The sequence below is a fragment of the Danio rerio genome, chromosome 25 (genome assembly GCF_052040795.2).
Source record: "Danio rerio strain M-AB ecotype USA chromosome 25, GRCz13ab, whole genome shotgun sequence".
NCBI lineage: Eukaryota > Metazoa > Chordata > Actinopteri > Cypriniformes > Danionidae > Danio > Danio rerio.
In genome coordinates, this window is record NC_141045.1 from 17,331,860 (window position 1) to 17,353,050 (window position 21,191).

The following is a 21,191-nucleotide window of genomic DNA, read 5'->3' on the forward strand; positions in this document are numbered from 1 at the left end:
ATAGGGGCTGATTACTTTTGACCATAGTGCCTGAACTTTTTTTTTGCTGTGCTTCCTGTTGTTAGACGCTGTTTAATGCCAGTGTCACTGCAGATGCAGCTTCGGGTCTTTAGTCACAGAAGTGCTGAGCGGCTCTTGGAAAGAAGTCAGATTGCACAACATCTTGTCTCGCCTTCTGGAATAATCCACCTGACCTCTACAATTAAACTGGCACCCATTAGCTCTAGATTGGCTGATTGCCCTTGCTTTGGAATAAGCTATGCACTTGACTAAGTGTTTTTAAGAGACATTTTGAGACAGATCATAGCCTGTGAGTCTGGAAAGCTCCCAAGCCTGGTCGTCATGCAGTATGCGCACTGACTGTACCCGTGTTCGGGCTACTTGCAGCTGTGGAACTTGGCACCGGAGGTATGCAGCAAACAATGCGAGGCTGCAACAGCAGACAGAACGAGGCTGCAAAAACAGCACATGTCCAGAGGGAACATTTTATTCTCAGTGGCCTGATAAGTTCACAGTAAAGGATTTTATGATGTGGCTGGAAAATTTTGGGGGAAAATATTTCAGACTGAGATTGAAACATCATATTCTGATGTTGATTAAAATGAAAGTGAGACTTAAAATTGTTCTTATCAAATGGTGAGATTAGATAATAATAGATTATATGCATAGATAAATACTAATGTAAAGCTTTTGTTTTATGTGGCAATAGCTTGCCAAGTAGTGAAATCAGCTTTTGTTGAAATTTACCCAAAATGCAAATTAATTGTTTGTTTCTACTAGGACTGCACAATATATCATTTCAGCATCGATATCACAATGTGTGCATCCGCAATAGTCCCATCGCTGGATCTGCAATGCTGAGTTGGAATTAAAGTTGATTATTATCAATCCAGAGTTGAATTATAATGAAGTAAAAGTTTATCATCTGCATGTGTTTTTAAAGAGATAGTTCACCCAAAAGTTAAACTTGACTCACTATTTTCAAGTTTACAAGTTTCTTTTTTATGTTGGACACAAAAGAAGATATTTTAATAACTCATAAACGAAAGTGAAGGGTGAGTATTTTTGGGTGAACTACCCCTTAAAGGCCTGTTACTGTGTGAACATTTCAACATTTCAGAGTTTAAAACAGGGGTGTCAAACTCAATTCCTGGAGGGCCGGAATTACCTGTAGGTTTCAAACAAACCTGAAGGACTCAATTAATTTGATCAGGTGTGTTTAATTAGGGTTGGAACTAAACTGTGCAGGGCTGCGGCCCTTTCGGAACTGAGTTTGACACCTGTGGTTTAAAACATTCAGCCATAAGAAATGTTTGTGTTTTTACTTTAATAAAGGTTACATTATATACAATAAAGACTATGCAGTGTTAATAGTTCAATTATCTGTGTACTGTTAGACTCTCCAGAAACCTATAATTTACTTTTATCTTTGCTATATTTTATTTATCTATGGTTGCAAGTTGTTTATGTATAATTTTTCGAGATCCAATCCCCTACACAATCGCCTCAATCAATCTAAAATGTAAAATTCTGCCCAATTTAAGAAGTATTCGCATTGCAATATACACTCACCAGCCATTTTATTATGTACACCATACTAGTACTGGGTTGTACCCCTTTCGCTTTTCAGAACTGATTCTTTGTGGCATAGATTCAACAAGGTACTGGAAATATTCCTCAAAATTTTTCGTTCCACCACATCCCAAACGTGCTCTATTGGAATAAAATCTGTAACTGTGGAGGCCATTTGAGTACAGTGAACTCATTGTCATGTTCAAGAAACCAGTCTGAGATGATGATGCCGCAAGTAGCTATCAGAAAATGGGTACACTGTGGTCATAAAGGGATGGACATGGTTAGCAACAATACACAGGTAGGCTGTGTCATTGACAGGATGCTGAACTGGTACTAATGGGCTCAAAGTGTGCCAAGAAAATATCCCCCACACCATTACACCACAACCACCAGCCTGAACCGTTGATACAAGGAAGGCAGGATCCATGCTTTCATGTTGTTGATGCCAAATTCTGGAATGCTGCAGCAGAATTCGAGACTCATCAGTCCAGGCAACGTTTTTCCAATCTTCTATTGTCCAATTTTGGTGAGCCTGCATGAATTGTAGCCTCAGTTTTTCTGTTCTTGGCTGGCAGGAGTGGCATCAGGTGTGGTCTTCTGCTGCTGTAGCCTGTCCGCCTCAAGGTTGGACGTGTTTGTGTGTTCAGAGATGCTTTTCTGCATACCTCGGTTTTAACGAGTGGTTATTTGAGTCTAACCATTTTCTTCTGACCTCTGTCATCAACAAGGTATTTGCACTCACAGAACTGCCGCTCACTGGTACTTTCTCTTTTTGTGAAAATCCTCAAGATGGTTGTGCGTGACAATCTTATTACATCAGCAGCTTCTGAAATGCACTAACCAGCCTGTCTGGCACTAACAACCATGCCAAGTTCAAAGTCGCTTAAATCATCTTTTTTCTCCATTCTGATGCTCTCTTTGAACTGCAGCAGATCGTCTTGACCATGTCTACATGCCTAAATGCATTGAGTTGCTGCTATGTTATTGGCTGATTAGAAATTTGCACTAACGAACAGTTGGACCTAATAAAGTGGCCAGTGCGTGTATATCGCAGAAATACAAAATATCCAAATGTGAGATTCTCCCAATATCGTGCAGCCATATTTGCCGCTATCACCCAAACCAGCGGATTCTACAAACTTATCTGAAGGAAAATTATTATAATTGGAAAAAAATGCAATTCAGTCGGATTGCTTGATCTCTGAATCATTTTAGTTTGCAAACATTAGAAAAAATTAATATTTCTGTAAATATATCTGTAATGCTGAAAAAGGAAGAAACTGGAAACCATTCTGACAAGCTGATTTGGGAAATGTTAAAAAGTGCTGTTATTTGAATTATTATGATTTTTCTTATTGTTGAAACATAAACAGAGCTGATCTGCAACAAATATCTGTTGTCATTTAATGAATTTATCTTTATTTGTTCATTTTTTCCCCTTAAAAGTGCTGAACAGTAGTGTTTGTGAAAACACTGGCAGTATCTCTTCTTTTATCACTTATTAACCCTGTATCTACTTTGCATGGTCTTTATTGGCCTCTTATCAGCAGACAGGAGATAAGAGTAAATAAACCTGTGTGTTTTGTGGCTTTACGATGCATTCAATTTGTCCAATCAATTAGTGATTTGTACAGCTTTTACAATCAATGCCCCTAAAGGCCATTTAGAAGTGTTTTAATCGATCCGCCAAGTCAAAACCAACCGGTGCAGTAATACAACACCACCTCTTAAGTAAAGTGGACATTATTTTGAAAAAGTCTCCAGTGGGTAAAGACTGGAGTGTCATGCAGTAATTGTGGAGTGAGATCTTGGCAGGGAAAAGGAAGGAAGTGACCTCCATGAAATATTTACAGCAGACTAACGAAACGGCACGATTTCTCAAACCGCGGCTTAGAGCTTCTGTGCAGATCTCTGTTTTGGTCTTTCTTGTGAAATGTTTGCGCATATTTGAAGTGTGATTAATGCTCGTGATGGTGTTTTTCAGGGTGTAACAGAGGAGGGAAGGTGCACTCAGGATGGTCACCATTCCGGAGTATTACGTGGGGAAAAATGTGCTCATCACGGGGGCCACGGGATTTATGGGGAAAGTGCTTTTGGAGAAGCTGTTGCGCTCCTGTCCTGGTGTCAAAGCCGCGTATGTGCTTGTGCGGCCTAAAGCGGGACAGGCTCCTGATGCTCGCATCGCTGACATGATCAACTGTAAGGTGAGCAAACACAGACCTGTAAGACAGAGGTTGGATGAATAAAAGTTAAAGAATAAAAACCAAGATCAATGTCTATGAAGATAACAGCTGTATTATGATAGTATTAGCACTTACTCCAACAAACACTAATATTTTGATTAACGATTTAATGGTCACGTGGTTGAATAGAAATGGATTGATTCTGATCGTCCGAGGACTTAAAGAACAACACAAACACTTAATACACTTCATTGATCATGTACACATAGACATCACCTGTATATTATATTACTGCAGGTTAACTTTTAATATAGGTGGGCATAAATAAAAACTTTAATCTAGCCTAATCTCACTGTAATCTTGAAATTAATCTAGATTAAAATGGCCCATTTGAATTCTGCCAATTGCATTCAGAATATTTGTGCTACCCAAATAATGACTTAATATAAGTCTTTGAGAACGTGTTTCTCAAGCCAGGTGGCGCATTAGACCAGAGGCCTATCTCCTGTTTCTAAAATGCATCACAAACTGCTTAAGAAACTGTTATACAGTATGATACAGTAGATACAGTATGCTGATATTTCTTTTTAAAAATCCCAGCACAGTCACAGTTTTAATTTGTTTATAATAATGAGTCTTTTAGTTTGTATTATTCTTTATTTATTTACCTTTTTTGGAATTTGTTTTTAGAGTAGCAATTTAGTTATGGCAGAAAAGATATTATTTAGCAAAAAATGTGCAGCATTTAAGACAAAAAATAAAAGAGCTTTTTATTTATTTGTTTTATTCATTCATTGTCTTTTTGGCTTAGTCCCTATATTAATCTGGGGTCACCACAGCGGAATGAACTGCCAACTTATCCAGCACATTTTAACACAGCGGATGCCCTTTCAGCCCAACCTATCACTGGGAAACATTCATTCACACTCATACACTACGAACAATTTAGCCTATTCAATTCACCTGTACAGCATGTCTTTGGACTGTGGGGAAATCCGGAACACCCAGAGGAAACCCACCTGAACGCAGGGAGAACATGCATACTCCACACAGAAACGCCAACTGACCCAGCCGAGGCTCAAACCAGCGACCTTAATGCTGTGAGGCTACAGCACTGCCTACTGCACCACCGCATCGCCCTTAAATTAGTTTCAAATAATTTTATTTAAAAAATGTAGACTAACTCGTATCTTGAAATTAGTATCGTGAATCGTTTTGAATCATGAGTCAGTTGAATCGTTGCATCGCTTATTATAGCTGTAATCTATTTTTAAATATATTTTATGACATCAGTTATAAATTTGACAAATATAAACCCTGGGATGTGAAGAAGGGAAAAGGCCTGCTGTTTTATTTTTGGAATTTTTAATCAAGTATTTGCATATTTAAATTTGTTTCCTCAAAAATCTGATAAGGATTGTTTCTCCGCAGCAATGGGAGTCGAAAAGACTCCAAAAGCATTTTTTTCCTAGATTACATAGATTACTTTTTTTTCAGTAAGACCAATAAAGAAAGAATACTTTTATGCTGTGTTCACACCAAACACGGAACGTGCGGATAAAATCGTACTATTCGCGCATAAATAGCCACGTGAACATTGGAGTTTACACGCTTCATTCGTGCATCAAACCCTGCTTCATTCGCACTTCAAATCCACTTCATTCGCCCGTCAAATTCACTTCAAAACAGACGCGGATTTGTGTGATAGGCAGGGCTTCTCTCTGCCCAGTGATTCTTGCTTCGTTGCTAAATGGCTAACATGGATTTTATTAAGAAAATAATATTGTTCATGTGTATGCTCAAAACGATTAATTTGGTCAAACGATTAATAACACCATTAGTGCATATCGCACCATTCGCACATATCACGCCATTCGCACCGTGCCATTCGCGTCATCTGCGCAGCATAATTTGCGCGTATAGCGATGCAGGATGTCTATTTGCGCGTTTGCATTGACTTAACATGTAAGTCACTCGCGCTTGTTGTACCTTCGGTGTCTGGTGTGAACACAACATTAGAGTCAAAAGGCAAACACACACACATACACAAATACAGTAATATATATATATATATATATATATATATATATATATATATATATATATATATATATATATATAATATATTATTGTGTATAATAATAATAATATAATATATAATAATAAATATGTTATTGTGTGTGTATTTTGTTTTTCTTCAATATATATTGCGATTTTGAATATAAGATATAAAACTTTTTGGGCTGATTTTCTAGAGCACCTGCATAAAACAAAACAGGCATAGACAAATGCTATAGTGCACAGTGTAATACTGTGTAATCTTCTTTGTATAGATAAATAAGTACAATTAATCTTTCTTAAATCTACAAACTTGCTTGAAATGCTCATACAGACACTGAACCTAAAAACACAAAAACCTTCAGTCTATTATTGTAAACCTTTGTAGTTACTCTACGTATCTGAACTGTGGAGCCTGGTCAACCATAATCCTGACTCTATATTGTGGCAAAATATTTTTGTTTGTTTTTAAAGTGCTGGTAGCCATTTACTTGCATTTTAGGAAACACACAATGTCAGCTATAAATCTAGTCTAAGCTAGATTTTGTATTTGCTTTCTTAATGTTTCAAACTAGGGCTCGCTGAATTTCTGACTAAGCCACAGATGCACAATTCAGATCACTGATGCAGATTTGCAGCGACTTTGACATTCAGCCTGCTTTGATCATTCTAGATTACACGCAGATAAATATTATCGCCCGCTCGTAAATGTTTGCTTTTTACACAACATTAATATGAGCACAGCTGGGCATTTCTTCCAAACCTTGATCACATGGTTTCACAGTAATGTACTGCATGTTGCATTCATTGGCCAGTCTGTGGTATTTGATTGTGGTCAGGGTGCAACTGCAAATTACAAGGTGGTTTAATGCAGATATATTAAAAATAATAATATAAAAAAACTAAAATAATTAGGGCTGCACAATATATCGTTTCAGAATCAATATCACAATGTGCGTGTCCTCGATAGTAACATCGCAGGATATACAATGTTGAGTTTATATGTTTGGACTGTATTTGAGCAATTTTAAAAACATGACATTTTGTGGAGTTTATCCATTGTAAATGTTTATCATCTGCAAGTTTAAACATGTGACTTTGCTTTTAGGCACAAGAAATTGCTCCTTTTGTAAGTTTAACAAAGATTTATTTTATTTAACTATTTACAATGAAGATTATACAGTGTTTTATATAATTATTCAATTTCTTTACATGAATACTGTTTGGCTACCCAGAAAGCCATAAAGCTCTGTAAATTTCATTTTCTTTGCTTTGCTTTTATGCATTTATCTATGGTTTCAAATAGTCTATTACATTTTATGCATGATTTACACTGAGAATGATCTCAAATCAGACCAAATTAGTGAAATCTTTCCAAATACACTACCTGACAAAAGTCTTTTTATCAATAACTTGATTTCTAGTTGATCATTTTGGAAAAGTGGCAGAAGGTAGATATTTCTTATAAATCATCTGTTAAACTGCATCCCAATCATCACAAATACTGCAGAAGAACTATTAGAACCCAATTCTTACAGAAATCAGTCAAACTTGGTGAAGGAAAAATCATGGTTTGGGGTTACATTCAGTATGGGGGCATGCAAGAGATCTGTAGAGTGGATGGCAACATCAACAGTCTGAGGTATCAAGACATTTGTGCTGCCCATTACATTACCAACCACAAGACAGGGCAAATTCTTCAGCAGGATAGCGCTCCTTCTCATACTTCAGCCTTCACATTAAAGTTCCTGAAAGCAAAGAAGGTCAAGCTGCTTTAGGATTAGCCAGCCTGGTCACCAGATATGAACATCATTGAGCATGTCTGAGGTAAAATAAAGAAGAAGGCGTTGAAGATGAATCCAAAGAATCTTGATGTATTCTGCAACTCTGCCATTCCAAATGACTTTATTAGTAAGTTATTTAAGTCATTGCAGAGATGTATAGATGCAGTCCTCCAAGCTCATGGAAGTCAGACACAATATTAATTCTTTCTCCACTGCAGCATGACTTTATATTCTGTTCTGTACATTATTTCTGTTAAGTGACAAGACTTGTGTCTAAGCAAAGTCAGACATTACTGTCCTAATTAAATAATTAAAAATCAAGGCATGTTCATATTTTATTTTGATAAAATAAGCGTAATCTAGGTCTTTGCCTTTCATATAAGACACTTCTGATACCAAATGATCAACTATAAGTCAAGTTATTTGTTGTTTCTAAAACTTGTATAAGCTACAAGACTATTGTCAGGTAGTGTACAGTATTTCGCTGTAAATTATTACTATGCAAGTTGTTTGCATGTGAGCTGATAAAGCTGAAAATCTATGAATGTTTCAGCTTTTCGACAGACTGCGAGAGGATCAGCCGGATTTCGCGGGGAAGATCGTGGCCATCAACAGTGACCTGACACAGCCCAATCTGGACCTGAGTGCTGAAGACCAGGAGACCCTCACGGGCTGCATTAATGTCGTGTTTCACTGTGCCGCCACCATCCGCTTTAATGAGCCGCTGAAGTAAGACTTTTAGAGCTGAGAGTCCAGATAATGTGGATTATTTACAAATCTGTATTACAGGAAATATGTTTTTGTTTTTTTTTGTAAAAAAAACTCTACTTTAGTCATATCTTTACTTTATACTTTAAAACCGGCTATTGTGTTGGAATGTTGCAATTTATTGTGGTATATTTATTTTGGTTAATTAATAATTTTAATTAGTGGTTTAATTTTATTGACTTTCATTTAAAATAATATTAAAAGTATTCATAAAGAACATACTGTAATCAGATTGTTGGTGTTGTTGTTAATATATTTGTTTTTATGTCATATTTATAATGTTTTAAGAAATATTGCTAATAGTAATAATACTGTATGTATTCATTGTAATCTTTCTTATTACTGTTATGTATATATTATATTATTATATATTATTATATTATTATATATTTTATTATACAATTATAAGTCATTGTTATAAGTATGCAATTATTAGTGATATGGTAAATGTGTCATTGGCAATAATGATACATTTATTGTTTTCATTATTATTGTACAGACATTTTGTATGATATTAAAACTATTTTATATTTACAGATTATACATTATTATTATAATTATTGATGTAAAATAAGCATAAAATAAGTATAATGTTATTCATATAATTAGTAATTAATATTATATTGTTGTAATTAAAGTACTATATATATATATATATATATATATATATATATATATATATATATATATATATATATTTGTTCAAAATTTGCAGCAACTAATTTTACAATATTTTAAAAAAGTGAAGGTTTTAATATAACATTTCAATTTATTACAGTAATGATAAACCAATAATAAAGATTTATTATTAATATTAACAGAGGTTTTTTTCTTATTCCTGCTAATCATATACATAATATTAGTGAAAAATGATGTTTTATCATGTATTATTATCATATTGTTTTTTAAAGTACTTCATATATTTGTTCAAAATTAGCAGCAGTAAATAATAATCTAATATAATTTTTCACTAATATTATCTATATCCTTAGCATTTATATTTTTAATACTGTAATAAATTATAATTTTCTATTAAAGCCTTAATTATTGGTTTTGTAAAATTTGTTGCTATAAATGACTACTTTATATTTATTAAACTAAATTCATTCATGCTATAAATTAATTACAACTATAATCAAATTATTGTTAATGCTATTAATAATATAATTACTAATGCAAAAGCAAATGTATTTTTATTTTCAATAAAAAATAATAATAGTTTTCTGAATAATAGAATGAATGCTATCCCTTAATGTTATTTTAAGGTTAATCTTGGACACACACCTCAAAACCATTCAGTCATTCCTCACCTGAACTCATTTAAACACTTCCATGATGCATTGCTGCATCACAGAGACCTAAACTGTATACTTCATGTCATTTACAATCCACATTTGCCTAATATAACCTTATTTGCACAACTCCTTAAGTTAAACCATTAGTTATTGCAAATCATCCTGATTAGATCATGTGTTTTCCGGTTGGGTGGTTTAGTATGAAATAGCAGCGGGTTAATCTTCACATTGATCAGATGTGCTCGTGCTTCTGTGGTGTCACTACAGTTAAGTGTTTGTTTCTTTACAGAGATGCCATGCAGTTGAATGTGTTGGCCACACAGAAGATGGTCAGCCTGGCTCACAGAATGAAGCATTTGGAGGTGTTTATCCACGTGTCCACAGCCTATGCCAACTGTGACCGAGAGCTCATCGAAGAGGTGGTTTATCCACCGCCCGTTGACTACAGGAAGCTTATAGACACTCTTGAGTAAGCCTTAGCGTAATGTCTTTACAAAACTGACTTCACTACAAAAAATTTACTTATTTAAGCAACTTATTTAAAATGAGCTGAAACAACAAAATTCTTGAGGGTTTTTTGGGGGACAGCTTAATTGTTTTATGTTTAATCAACTTAAATTTCTAAAAGCTAATAAGTTAACTTGATTCCTTCATAACACAAATTGATTGTTTGGGATCCAGCATTTTTTTTACAGTGTTGTCTTTAAATTATGTCCCATTATGAATATGTAAAGAACTGATTTTATACTTGGCATGCAGATTTCTTATATTAGTGTATATTACATCCACTTGTAAGGGATGTTATACATCCAAGTAGTTTTTAATGCAGATTTCGCAGTTGTTGTCTTGTTTCTAGTCCAAAAATCTGAAAATTCATCAGTCAAGAAGCATTTATTGAACAAACAAAACATATTGTATTGTGTTTAGCAATAATAAGTTAAAATTAAGAACATTTTTTTTCCATAAAACAAGCAAATTGACCTTATTTTAAAGCGGAGACTTATTTTGCTTACCTTATTGGCAGATTATTTTAAGTTAGGAAAAACTCCTTTAAATTTTGTCTTAATATTTCTGAAAACAAGATAATGTTTTGCTTGTCTAGAAAATGCTTCTTGATTTCAGAATTTTCAGATATTTGTATTAGGAACGAAACCAACTGGCAGTGTGAAGGGCTTTATTTTGCGAAAGCAACCACCTGAATGCACTTTATCCCGCTTATCCTTGCCACATAATGTAAAATAAAAAGGAAAACGGCTGACTGGAATATACACTAACCCACATCTTGTCCAGTCACAAGATGGCGCCAAACAAGTATATGACAAGTATAAAAAGATGGATGTGTATGTGCTTATATGGATGTGAGCAATCACTTATGATCAAGATGATTTAAAGTACCTGAATGAGCCTGTGTTATTAATTTCAGGGGTTGTTATCTGAGAATAACATGCCTTGGAATGTTGCAACTGACCAATCAGAATTATTAATTCCAGACAGCTGTGTAATAAACTTGCTTTAATGTTGGAAAGGGCATAGGGGCAAGCTACTTTTAAGCTACTCTTAAATTCATGGCATTAAAATAAGGCCCTCTTATATCCATAATGTGGATAACATGGATAGAATTGCTCAATCAAAACTAGGTCTGTAAACATCAGATCATGGTTAAAATAGGATATAATCAACTTTTACCATATCTGGATATAATAATAATAAAATTCTTATTAGTGTTAATAATTAATCATATTTCGAATGAATACTATATGCAAGTGTTCATGTTAATGCTAACTATTCTATCCATTTTGATTATATAGTATGTTATTATTATACAGGAAGTGTTAGGAACACTGCTAATAATATTTTCCTTATACTATTAATAATAATGCTATATCCTTTTTAATTAATGTATTATTATACAGTTAGTGTTAAGAATACTACCAATAGTGTTCTACTGATACGATTAATAATAATACAATAAATATTTTAATATAAATGTTATTGTGTACATGAATGGCAACCGTAATGTATGAACGGTACAGTATTATCATAATTTTTATAGTAGTATTAGTATTAAAATTATTATTAATAATAGTACTTATAATAACAAAATTTTGGGGGCTACTAAATTCTGCTTTTTCATTTTTAATTCAGATTTATTTTATGCTTTTTGTAAAAATATATATATATATAACTCTGGCCACCCCTGTGGCCACCCCAATATGATTTTGCTGTTGATATTATTAACTTAAATGTACTTATGTAAATTCCCAATGTTTCTATAGATAAATAAATAACATGCAGCAACTAAATTATTGTTGGTGCCACTAACGTAGCTGATACACTGTCTCTCTCTTCCCCAGTGTCAGATTTGGGCAATATGCCAAATACCAGGGTGCGTCGCAAGTATCTTGCTGGGGGCGGCACGTGGAGATGGTGCAACAAAAACATCCTCTAGTAAAGGCATTGGGATACCATTTACTTTATGCACGTGTGTTAACTTAGAGTGGCAATCCCAGAATAAAGACAATAAGGGCCGTTCACATCTTTTGCACGCGTTCTCTATGTGCAACCGAAACAACGCTGGTGAAAGCAAACTGACGCGTGCGCGCAGAAAACCATTCCCGCGTTGCTCACTCGCTCGTGTGTGAATCCCGGTTGTTTACATGCACGATGATAAAAAACGCGCCGCTCATGCGCCGTGAAACCGGAGTAAGCCTTTTGTGAAGAGGTGTCAGGTGTTTAGTTTTGAAAGTCGACAAAACTAAAGTTTATATAATATGATGATGATACTTTCACCAAGCATGTCTATAAAGCAGAAAGGAGGGATAAAGAGTCAGGGAGGTAAGACTTCATAACATTATTTCTCGGCCATAATTCAGGTCTAAGACCACAGATAATTCTATAAAACACAAATTTTTGTATTCTATAAAATTGTCATAACTAATATTCATGCAAAAGGTTCCCTAAGTGATCTTAGCATATCACTGTGTTACATTGTCCAGTAACATTTAGGATTGATGTCTGTTATTTATTTAGAAAAATTATTGTGTAATAATATTAACATTTATTGTATTTATTTAGAATAAATATAAGTAAATTTTTATATTTATTGAAAAATAAATGTACCTATTTAAGGAGGGTGGGTATATGGGGTGGTTCGCCCAGGGTGTCATCTAAACTAGAACCACCACTGCCCTCCCTGATCGTTATTGACAGCACGCGCACACACACACACACACACACACACACACACACACACACCTTCAATAGACAGTAATGGCTATGTAATATTTAATTTAAGGTACATCAATAGAAGAAGCTGCATTAATAAAGTGGCTCAAAAAGGGATATAGATAAATTATATTATTAGGGTCTGTATAGTGAGTGTGTGTGTGTGTGTGTGTGTGTGTATATATATATATATATATATATATATATATATATATATATATATATATATATATATATATATATATATATATATATATATATATATATATAGTAATGCCTTTTGTTCAGTTTTATTATTTAACTCATTAATCTCAATTCATTTTAGACATGGCATATACTGTATGCTGTACAATAAATGTATGTGAAAAATAACTGAAAAGTTATTTCTATATATGAGAAGTGTTTTTAAACTAAATATTGATTTTTATTTGGTTCGCACATGTACTTGCTGAATTATTTCAAGGAATAAATTGCGATATTGTAAGACTAATTAATTAAATGAATTAAAATCACATTATTTAATTTACCAGAAACAAAAATATAACATTACACTGAATTCATTTTTGTTGTGTGTGCCACCCCAAGATTTGGTGTGGCCTCTTCTGGCCACCACTATGAAAATTTTCTGGGGGCGCCACTGTTGTCATCAGAGCAGACAACCTGCTTTATTCTGCACGTCTTACAGGAATGTAATTGTAGACCTACCTAGGTTACTGTGTATATAACATAATGATATTGTGTATTCCTGTAATGTGATGAAGCTGCTGACAATATGCAAGATTATGAAATCGCTTTGAATGCATGTGCTGGTGTGCACTTTTTCCGCTCTCACGTTTGCATGTCACGACCACGTGCGCTCTAAGTACATTATAAAAACTGCTGCAGGACAACATTTGTTTTTATTCTCTGCAATTCTTTGTCTTTATTGATTCAGGTCCACAACCTAGCACCTCAAATTTAATACCTGAAAGTGTCATAAGTTTTGATGATATTACATTATTTATAAAAATATATTTTATAGTTAATTAAAACTATTAAAAACAGGGATTAAGCCGAAGGAAAGGGAAAGTGATAAACTCTTTCTACTGATGTATGATTTTTTTTTTTCAGGGTGGAATGTTAGAGTATATTAGGCTACTCAAATCAACTGGACTAATATTTTTACAGTTGGAGTTGTTGACTAACTAGTAGTTTATTTATCACATTGGAATGAACATTCGACTAAATTAGAAGGAAAGTTACAGTATATTCTGTGGACACGAGAACTAACAGAGTTTGTGGCGCTATCTAGTGGCAGTGTGTGGATCTGTCCCGACATTGAGGTACAAAGTATAAACCTAATATTCATTACTTGGGTCACTATTAAACTGCTAAACATTTAAACTGATAAAACAAAAACTACACTTAAATTGTGAGGCCAATAACAAATATTTATATAAAAAATATAGTTTTTTTTAGAATGATTCTTTTTATTATTTTAAAGCACTTATTATATAATTTATATAATATATAATTAAGACCTGACCTGAATTAGCATTATATATATATATTTTTTTGTCCTCGGCTGATCACTCGGCAGATGCCTGTATATGTTATTGATGAACAAACAAAATTGTCACTAATAAAAATAAAAATTTATTTTCCATAATACAGCTCAGAAATAACAAACTAATGCAAAATATATTAAAGAAATTTCAAGAAAGATTATCCACCTTTTTCTTTCAACTTCCTGTACGTGTTCACTTCTGACAGGTGGATGGATGACAAACTGGTGTCTTTGATGACACCTAGGCTGTTGGGTGAGCGGCCGAACACATACACCTACACTAAAGCGCTGGCAGAGCAGCTGGTCCAGCAAGAGTGTGGAAACCTCAACATCGCCATCATAAGACCCTCTATAGTAGGAGCCAGCTGGAAAGAGCCGTTCCCCGTAAGTGTGTGCTTTTACAAATGCCAACCTAACATTAAACAATACCACCTCCATATTAAACAGGCCATCTTCTTTCTTCTTTTGTTTTTTAAAGGGCTGGATTGACAATTTCAACGGGCCTAGCGGGATATTCATCGCTGTGAGTATCAGTGTGCTGCTTTTGATGTAAAAATTTAGGTGCTGTTTGCTTATCCATATAATGCTAGTGAACAGTGTCCAAGATTACGCCTTTAAAAGGTTTGTCAGATTTTATTTTTCATATTTATTTTTTTGAGTGATAAAGATCCAAAACACACTGCCAATGTAATGAAATCATATTTGGAGGGTAAAACAGCTGATGAAACAAAGACTTTCATGAAATGGCCTTCACAGAGTCCAGACCTGAATATTATATGCAGTATGTTTAAGCAATATTATATGACACTATACTCAATACAATATTGAACCATTTAGTATGACTTCCATGGTTTAATACGCATATACAGTACTGTGCAAAAGTTTTAAGACCCCAGTTACATTTGTAGTTTTAGTGAGGGTGTAATGACATTATATATTATTTCTCTTAACTAAAATACAACCAGAAAACACAGGCTCTAGTCAGATTTCTTTGGGTCACATTGTGAAGGACATATGAAAGAAAGAGTTGAAAGAATGGATGAAACATCCTGCTGTTTCTGACAGAGCTGTAGTCAGTATTGCCTGAATTGATGACATAATGAATGCTAAAAAAGTACAGACTGGTTTTAGTTCATCATGTAATTTATACTAGAAAGCACCTAATTTGTAATAGTTTTATTTTTCAGCTTGATAAAGATCCCAAACACACTGCTAAGGTAATAAAATTATATTTAGAGGGTAAAACAGCTGATGAAACAAAGACTTTCATGAAATTGCCTTTACAGATTCCAGACCTGAATATTATATGCAGTATGTTTAAGCAATATTATATGCCACTATACTCAATACAATATTGAACCATTTAGTATGACTTCCATGGTTTAATACGCATATAAAGTACTGTGCAATAGTTTTAAGCCCCCAGTTACATTTGTAGTTTTAGTGAGGGTGTAATGACAGCATATATTTTTTCTCTTTACTAAAATACAATCAGAAAACACAGGCTCTAGTCAGATTTCTTTGGGTCAAATTGTGAAAGACATATGAAAGAAAGAGTTGGAAGAATGAATGAAAAATCCTGCTGTTTCTGCCAGAGCAGTTGTCACTATTGCCTGAATTAAAGGGATAATGAATACTAAAAAGTACAGACTGGTTTTAATTCTTCATCTGATTTGTAATAGTTTTATTTTTCAGCGTGATAAAGATCCCAAACACACTGCTAATATTATACAATCATATTTGGTGGAAAAATCTAACAAGAGGATGAGTTTAATGGGAACAGTTCACTTTTACAGAATTTTAATTTATACCCAGAGAGACCACTAAAGGTCTTATTCTAATTTGACATTGTACTGTAAATCCTGCCATGTGTCCATTGCGGTTTTGCAAATTGCGATATCGATGCTGAAACGATACATAATGTGCAGCACAATTACGAAAAGTCAAGTTACTTTAGATGTGTTTTTTTCTAACAAAAGTTATTAAATTGCAAAATTAAAAACTGGTCAAAATGACTGCTTCTGTAGTTCTAGTGTTAATGAGTAGTTGCTGATCAGATGAGAATGTTAAATTATAATAGATTTATAAAGTAAGGCTATTTTCTGGTCTAAATAGTATGCTGAATATATTATAGTTTTGTTTTGTTTGTTTCTGTGCAGGCAGGAAAGGGGATTCTCCGAACAATGAGGGCTTCAAATAACGCCGTCGCTGACCTGGTGCCAGTCGATGTGGTCATAAACACCACTTTAGCTGCTGCCTGGTATTCAGGCTCCCAAAGACACGCCAGGTCTGGAAAAAGCACACCACAGCCACACTAAATCCCTGACTGGAAAATAAAGTCATGGAACAAATGTAGCTAGTTTCCTGACAATGTTTTTTTTTTTCCTTCTTTTTATCGCAGGCCGAGAAGTTTGTTAGTGTACAACTGCACGACGGGTGGCATCAATCCTTTTCACTGGGGTGAAGTTGGTATGAATCACCTTTTTCAGACAAATCACTGCATGACTCGAATGTCCACGTTGGCCTTCAGTGCGTCATTTTTTTCCTGCTCATTTTTGTCCTTGACTGCAGAATCAGAGCTGTTGTCATGTTCAGTGAATGAATGTGTAATGCGTGACTTGTTTGAACAAGTGTTTGTGTAATTTAGGCGTTTGTCGGTTCTGTCTTTTGTGGGAGGGATTGTTACTTGGATTTGAGATCTGCTATTGAGTATATTTCAAACAACTGCATAGCTGTCAGAGAGGTTTAGGGTGGAGAGAATGAGTTATGAAGACCATTGGTTGCAGTTTGTGAGACTTTTTTTGTGTTTTTTCCTATTTAAATTTAACTTTTAAAGGGATAGTTCACCCAAAACTGAAAATTCAGTTTCATTTGCTCATTCTTGATTTGTTACAAAGCAATTCTGCAGAACACAAAAAGAATATATTCTGAATAACGGTGGGAAAATGAAATCATTGGCATCTGTGGTAGGATAAACATGTACTTTGTCATCGGTTAAATTCTTCAAAATATCTTCTTTTTTTGTGCGTGCGTGCGTGCGTGTGTGTGTGTGTGTTCAACGGAACAAAAATACCCAAACTGGTTTAGAGCAAAATAAAAGGCTAGCAAATATAGGGATGGGTACCGAAACTTGGTACTTTATCGGTATTAGTGCTACATTATAAAAGGCCGAAGTATCGATAAGCTCTGACGTTAACGGTTCTGCTATCAGTATTGGAGAATTATTGCTGAATAAACATTACTTACAGTAGCGTAATTTAACTGACCAACCTTTCCTAATTTGTGATTTTTGTCTGGGCAGCACGGTGGTGCAGTGGGTAGCACAATAACCTCACAGCAAGAAAGTCGCTGGTTTGAGCCCTGGCTGGGTCAGTTGTCATTTCTTTTTGGAGTTTGCATGTTCTCCCCATATTCATGTGGGTTTCCTCCCCGTGCTCCGGTTTCCCTCACAAGTCCAAAACAAAATGTGGTGCAGGTGAATTGGGTAAGCTAAATTGTCCACAGTGTATGTGTGTGAATGACACTGTATAGATGTTTCCTAGTACTGGGTTGCAGCTGGAAGGGCTTTTGCTGTGTAAAAACATAAGTTGGATAAGTTGGCGGATCATTCTGCTGTGGCGACTCCAGATTAAAAAAGCGACTAAGCCAAAAAGAAAATGAATGAATGAATGAATAATATTCATCTGCACATTTGGCAATCTCACTTGGGAAATGCTTGTGTTGCCGGCGGCCGCGTCAAGTATAAAACTTCACAGTTTTCGGCACATAGCTCGTAGAGACTCGTAAGCTTGGGTAGTGAACCAAAAGGGTTGTATTTCCAGAGTGGACAGCGACAATGCCTGTTGCAACAAACGCAACCAGTTATCTTCTTGTAAGTGAAAGTATCTTTCAAAAGGGCATTAACTGCAGAAAGTTTTTGACTACCTAGCTACTAACGGCAACGTTACATTATCCACATCCTTATTCCAGCAGTCAATCACCTAAATCAGCATATTATTAATAGTTAAATTAACACACACATTTGATACAATAAAACCAGTATGTTTTTTCTGCAGTCGCCTAAATAAATATTAAACATTAAAAATACTTATACATCAGGGGAGGGTTGCGTTGAGTGAGCAACGTATCTGGGTAGGGGGGCGTGTGCGTGCGAGACGTACCCGAAAAACGGTGGGAGTTGCGCGCGCGACGCAAAATAACGTTAACTTTAGAGTGGTGGGAAATAATAAAATTAAGTGTTGTTAATTTTGTTCATTTTGTTTTTTCTTTAAAAAAAAAACACTAAAAAAAGTACAGATAAGAGAACCGTTAAAGTACCGAACCGATAAGTGGTATCGATAAAAGTAGTAATACCATTAAAACCTTTATGATACCCATCCCTAAGCAAATAATTTTGGGGTGAACTAATAATTATTTAGTTGAACGTTTTAAATTTATAGCGCATTAATCAGTATTTTAATTCAGTATTAATTCAGTTTTAATTTTACTTTACAGATTTTTTTTTTTTATGTATGAGACATCAACATCAACAAAATCTAATGTGTTTAACATATTTATAACGTTTACTTATATTTGTTTCTTGCCGTTTCTATATGCAAGATGTATATAATTTTTTTTTAGCTTTAGTTTAATGTAAAAAACTTTTTAATAAAAATTGTAAATGACAAAACAAATTTATTAAATTGTATTATTAACAAAGCATTGTAGTAAATAATACACATTTTGTTATATAAAACATTTTGAATTTCAATCATATTTGGCAATCCAAATAAGATAAATATTATTATATAATATGTAATGAAAATTATGTAACAATAATAATATTTTGATTTGTTTTTATTTGTTGAATTATATTACAGTGCTTAATCGTTCCTTTCAATTTAATCTAAAATTAATCAGTTATTTACAGAGGTGTAACAGTTCTGTCCAGGTTAATACTCCTGATATCCAGTCCAGTAAAATTTTTCAGTTAAAAATAAGGTCCTTTCCAGACACAAATATATCTGTATATTACAGTAAAATATGTTTTTTTTTATTGTACTAGTTAGCACTGCCATGCTTTAAACACAGCAGGAAAAAAAGATTTGTATTCAGTGCTACAAAACTTGCTTCCATAAGAAATCCGGGTTATTTACTGTGTTTAACTGATTTTGAATGAAGCATTTATGAAAAAATAATACATCTCAACGGTGTTTGTGTTATCACAACAAACATGTTTCCAAGGAGCTCTTAAAACAGGTTTATCAATGTGGTTAAAGACTGACATCGAGTTTGACAGTATTTCTGTTAATAACAAAAGACCACAAAAAAAAACAACACAAATGTGTGCTGAAGCACGAAGTTCAAATGAACAATTAAAACAGCTTTGTTTTTAGTCAGTTAGTTAAAATGAAATTTATGTTTATATTTATGTATATATATATATATATATATATATATATATATATATATATATATATATATATATATATATATATATATATATATATAGCCCCTTTAAGCTATATTATTTTCTACAGTCTACAGAACAAACCATCATTATACATCATTATCTGTCTAATTACCCTAACCTGCCTAGTTAACCTAATTAACCTAGTTAAACCTTTAAATGTCACTTTAAGCTGTATAGAAGTGTCTTGATAAATATCTAAGTCAGATATTATTTACTGTTATCATGACAAAGAGAAAATAAATCAGTTATTAGAGATGAGTTATTAAAACTATTATGTTTAGAAATGTTTTGAGATAAATCTGTTCCCCGTTAAACAGAAATTGGGGGAAAAAATAAGGGGGGATTTAATAAATCCGATCGCAACTGTGTATATATATATATTAATGATTTTTTTTCCTGTTGTATTTTTTTTAAAGACCGACTGCTTATCCATGCACTGAACGTGTGTTTTACACTCAGTGCTGAGTGCTCCAAGGTTATAATAGGTTACGAAAATGAACAAAAAAATTACAACTAAAATAAAAAAATAAATAAAAAAAACTGACCTACCGAAACTGTATTGTGTACATACAAAACTGAAGCTAACTAAACTTATAGCAAAAATATCCTTCGTTTTCATCTTTTTAAATGTATTCAATAAGCCTACTGTATGCCTTTTAGAAGTAAATTTATTTACTTTGCGCTATCAGGTGTTTGACCTGTTCAACACCTCAGAGTCTGTAATCCTGATGCCATTGGCCAGATCAAGCCAGATCCCGCGTCAAAAATAAATAGAGGACATGACTGCAGCATGGTGACAACATTAAATACGAGCCAAGCAGACAAATTTGTGCCCAATAATGAGTTTTATTTCAATACTAGTGATCCTAATCGCGATTGAGTTGTTTTTTTTTTTACCAAAAAAGTTAAATAAACCAATATATACTAGGTTATTCAGTTATTAGAACAGTACACAGAACTTATAATACTGCACATATGTGATTCAGCAGATGAACTGAACACTAACAGTACATGACAGCCTGCTGTGATCTGGCAAAACGTATGTTTATTTCATAACAGAAAATTGAATTGGAATTTGAATAAGTGAATCATGTATCAGTTGGGTTGTGAAACTTAATTGTAAGAAATTGTTCAGATCATGGTGATGTTTTAACTGACTGAAATTATGATTGCTGCCGATACATTTTTGGTCTGTTGAGTCCAAACATGGGAGGATTGTCACTTACTGTACGGCTGCTATCTAGTGTGCTGTTGTATTTGAGTTTGAGGATGGGTAGATGATAGTGGTAGATGGTAGTGTTTACG

General features: G+C 34.0%; 1 protein-coding gene across 10 annotated transcripts in view; it reads left to right on the forward strand.

The window, feature by feature from the left end:
- far1 (fatty acyl CoA reductase 1) overlaps positions 1–21,191 on the forward strand; it is a 52,130-nt gene that overhangs the window by 14,912 nt on the left and 16,027 nt on the right. For all 10 annotated transcript variants that reach the window (XR_015525621.1, XR_015525622.1, XR_015525627.1 and 7 more), the window contains 7 exon segments: positions 3,560–3,779; positions 8,154–8,329; positions 9,953–10,132; positions 14,641–14,818; positions 14,913–14,957; positions 16,594–16,721; positions 16,836–16,903. Coding sequence is in view for 3 of the 10 variants with exons in the window: in XM_087310625.1 (XP_087166751.1) it covers positions 3,591–3,779; positions 8,154–8,329; positions 9,953–10,132; positions 14,641–14,818; positions 14,913–14,957; positions 16,594–16,721; positions 16,836–16,903 (964 nt within the window). In the remaining 7 variants the exon portion in view is untranslated.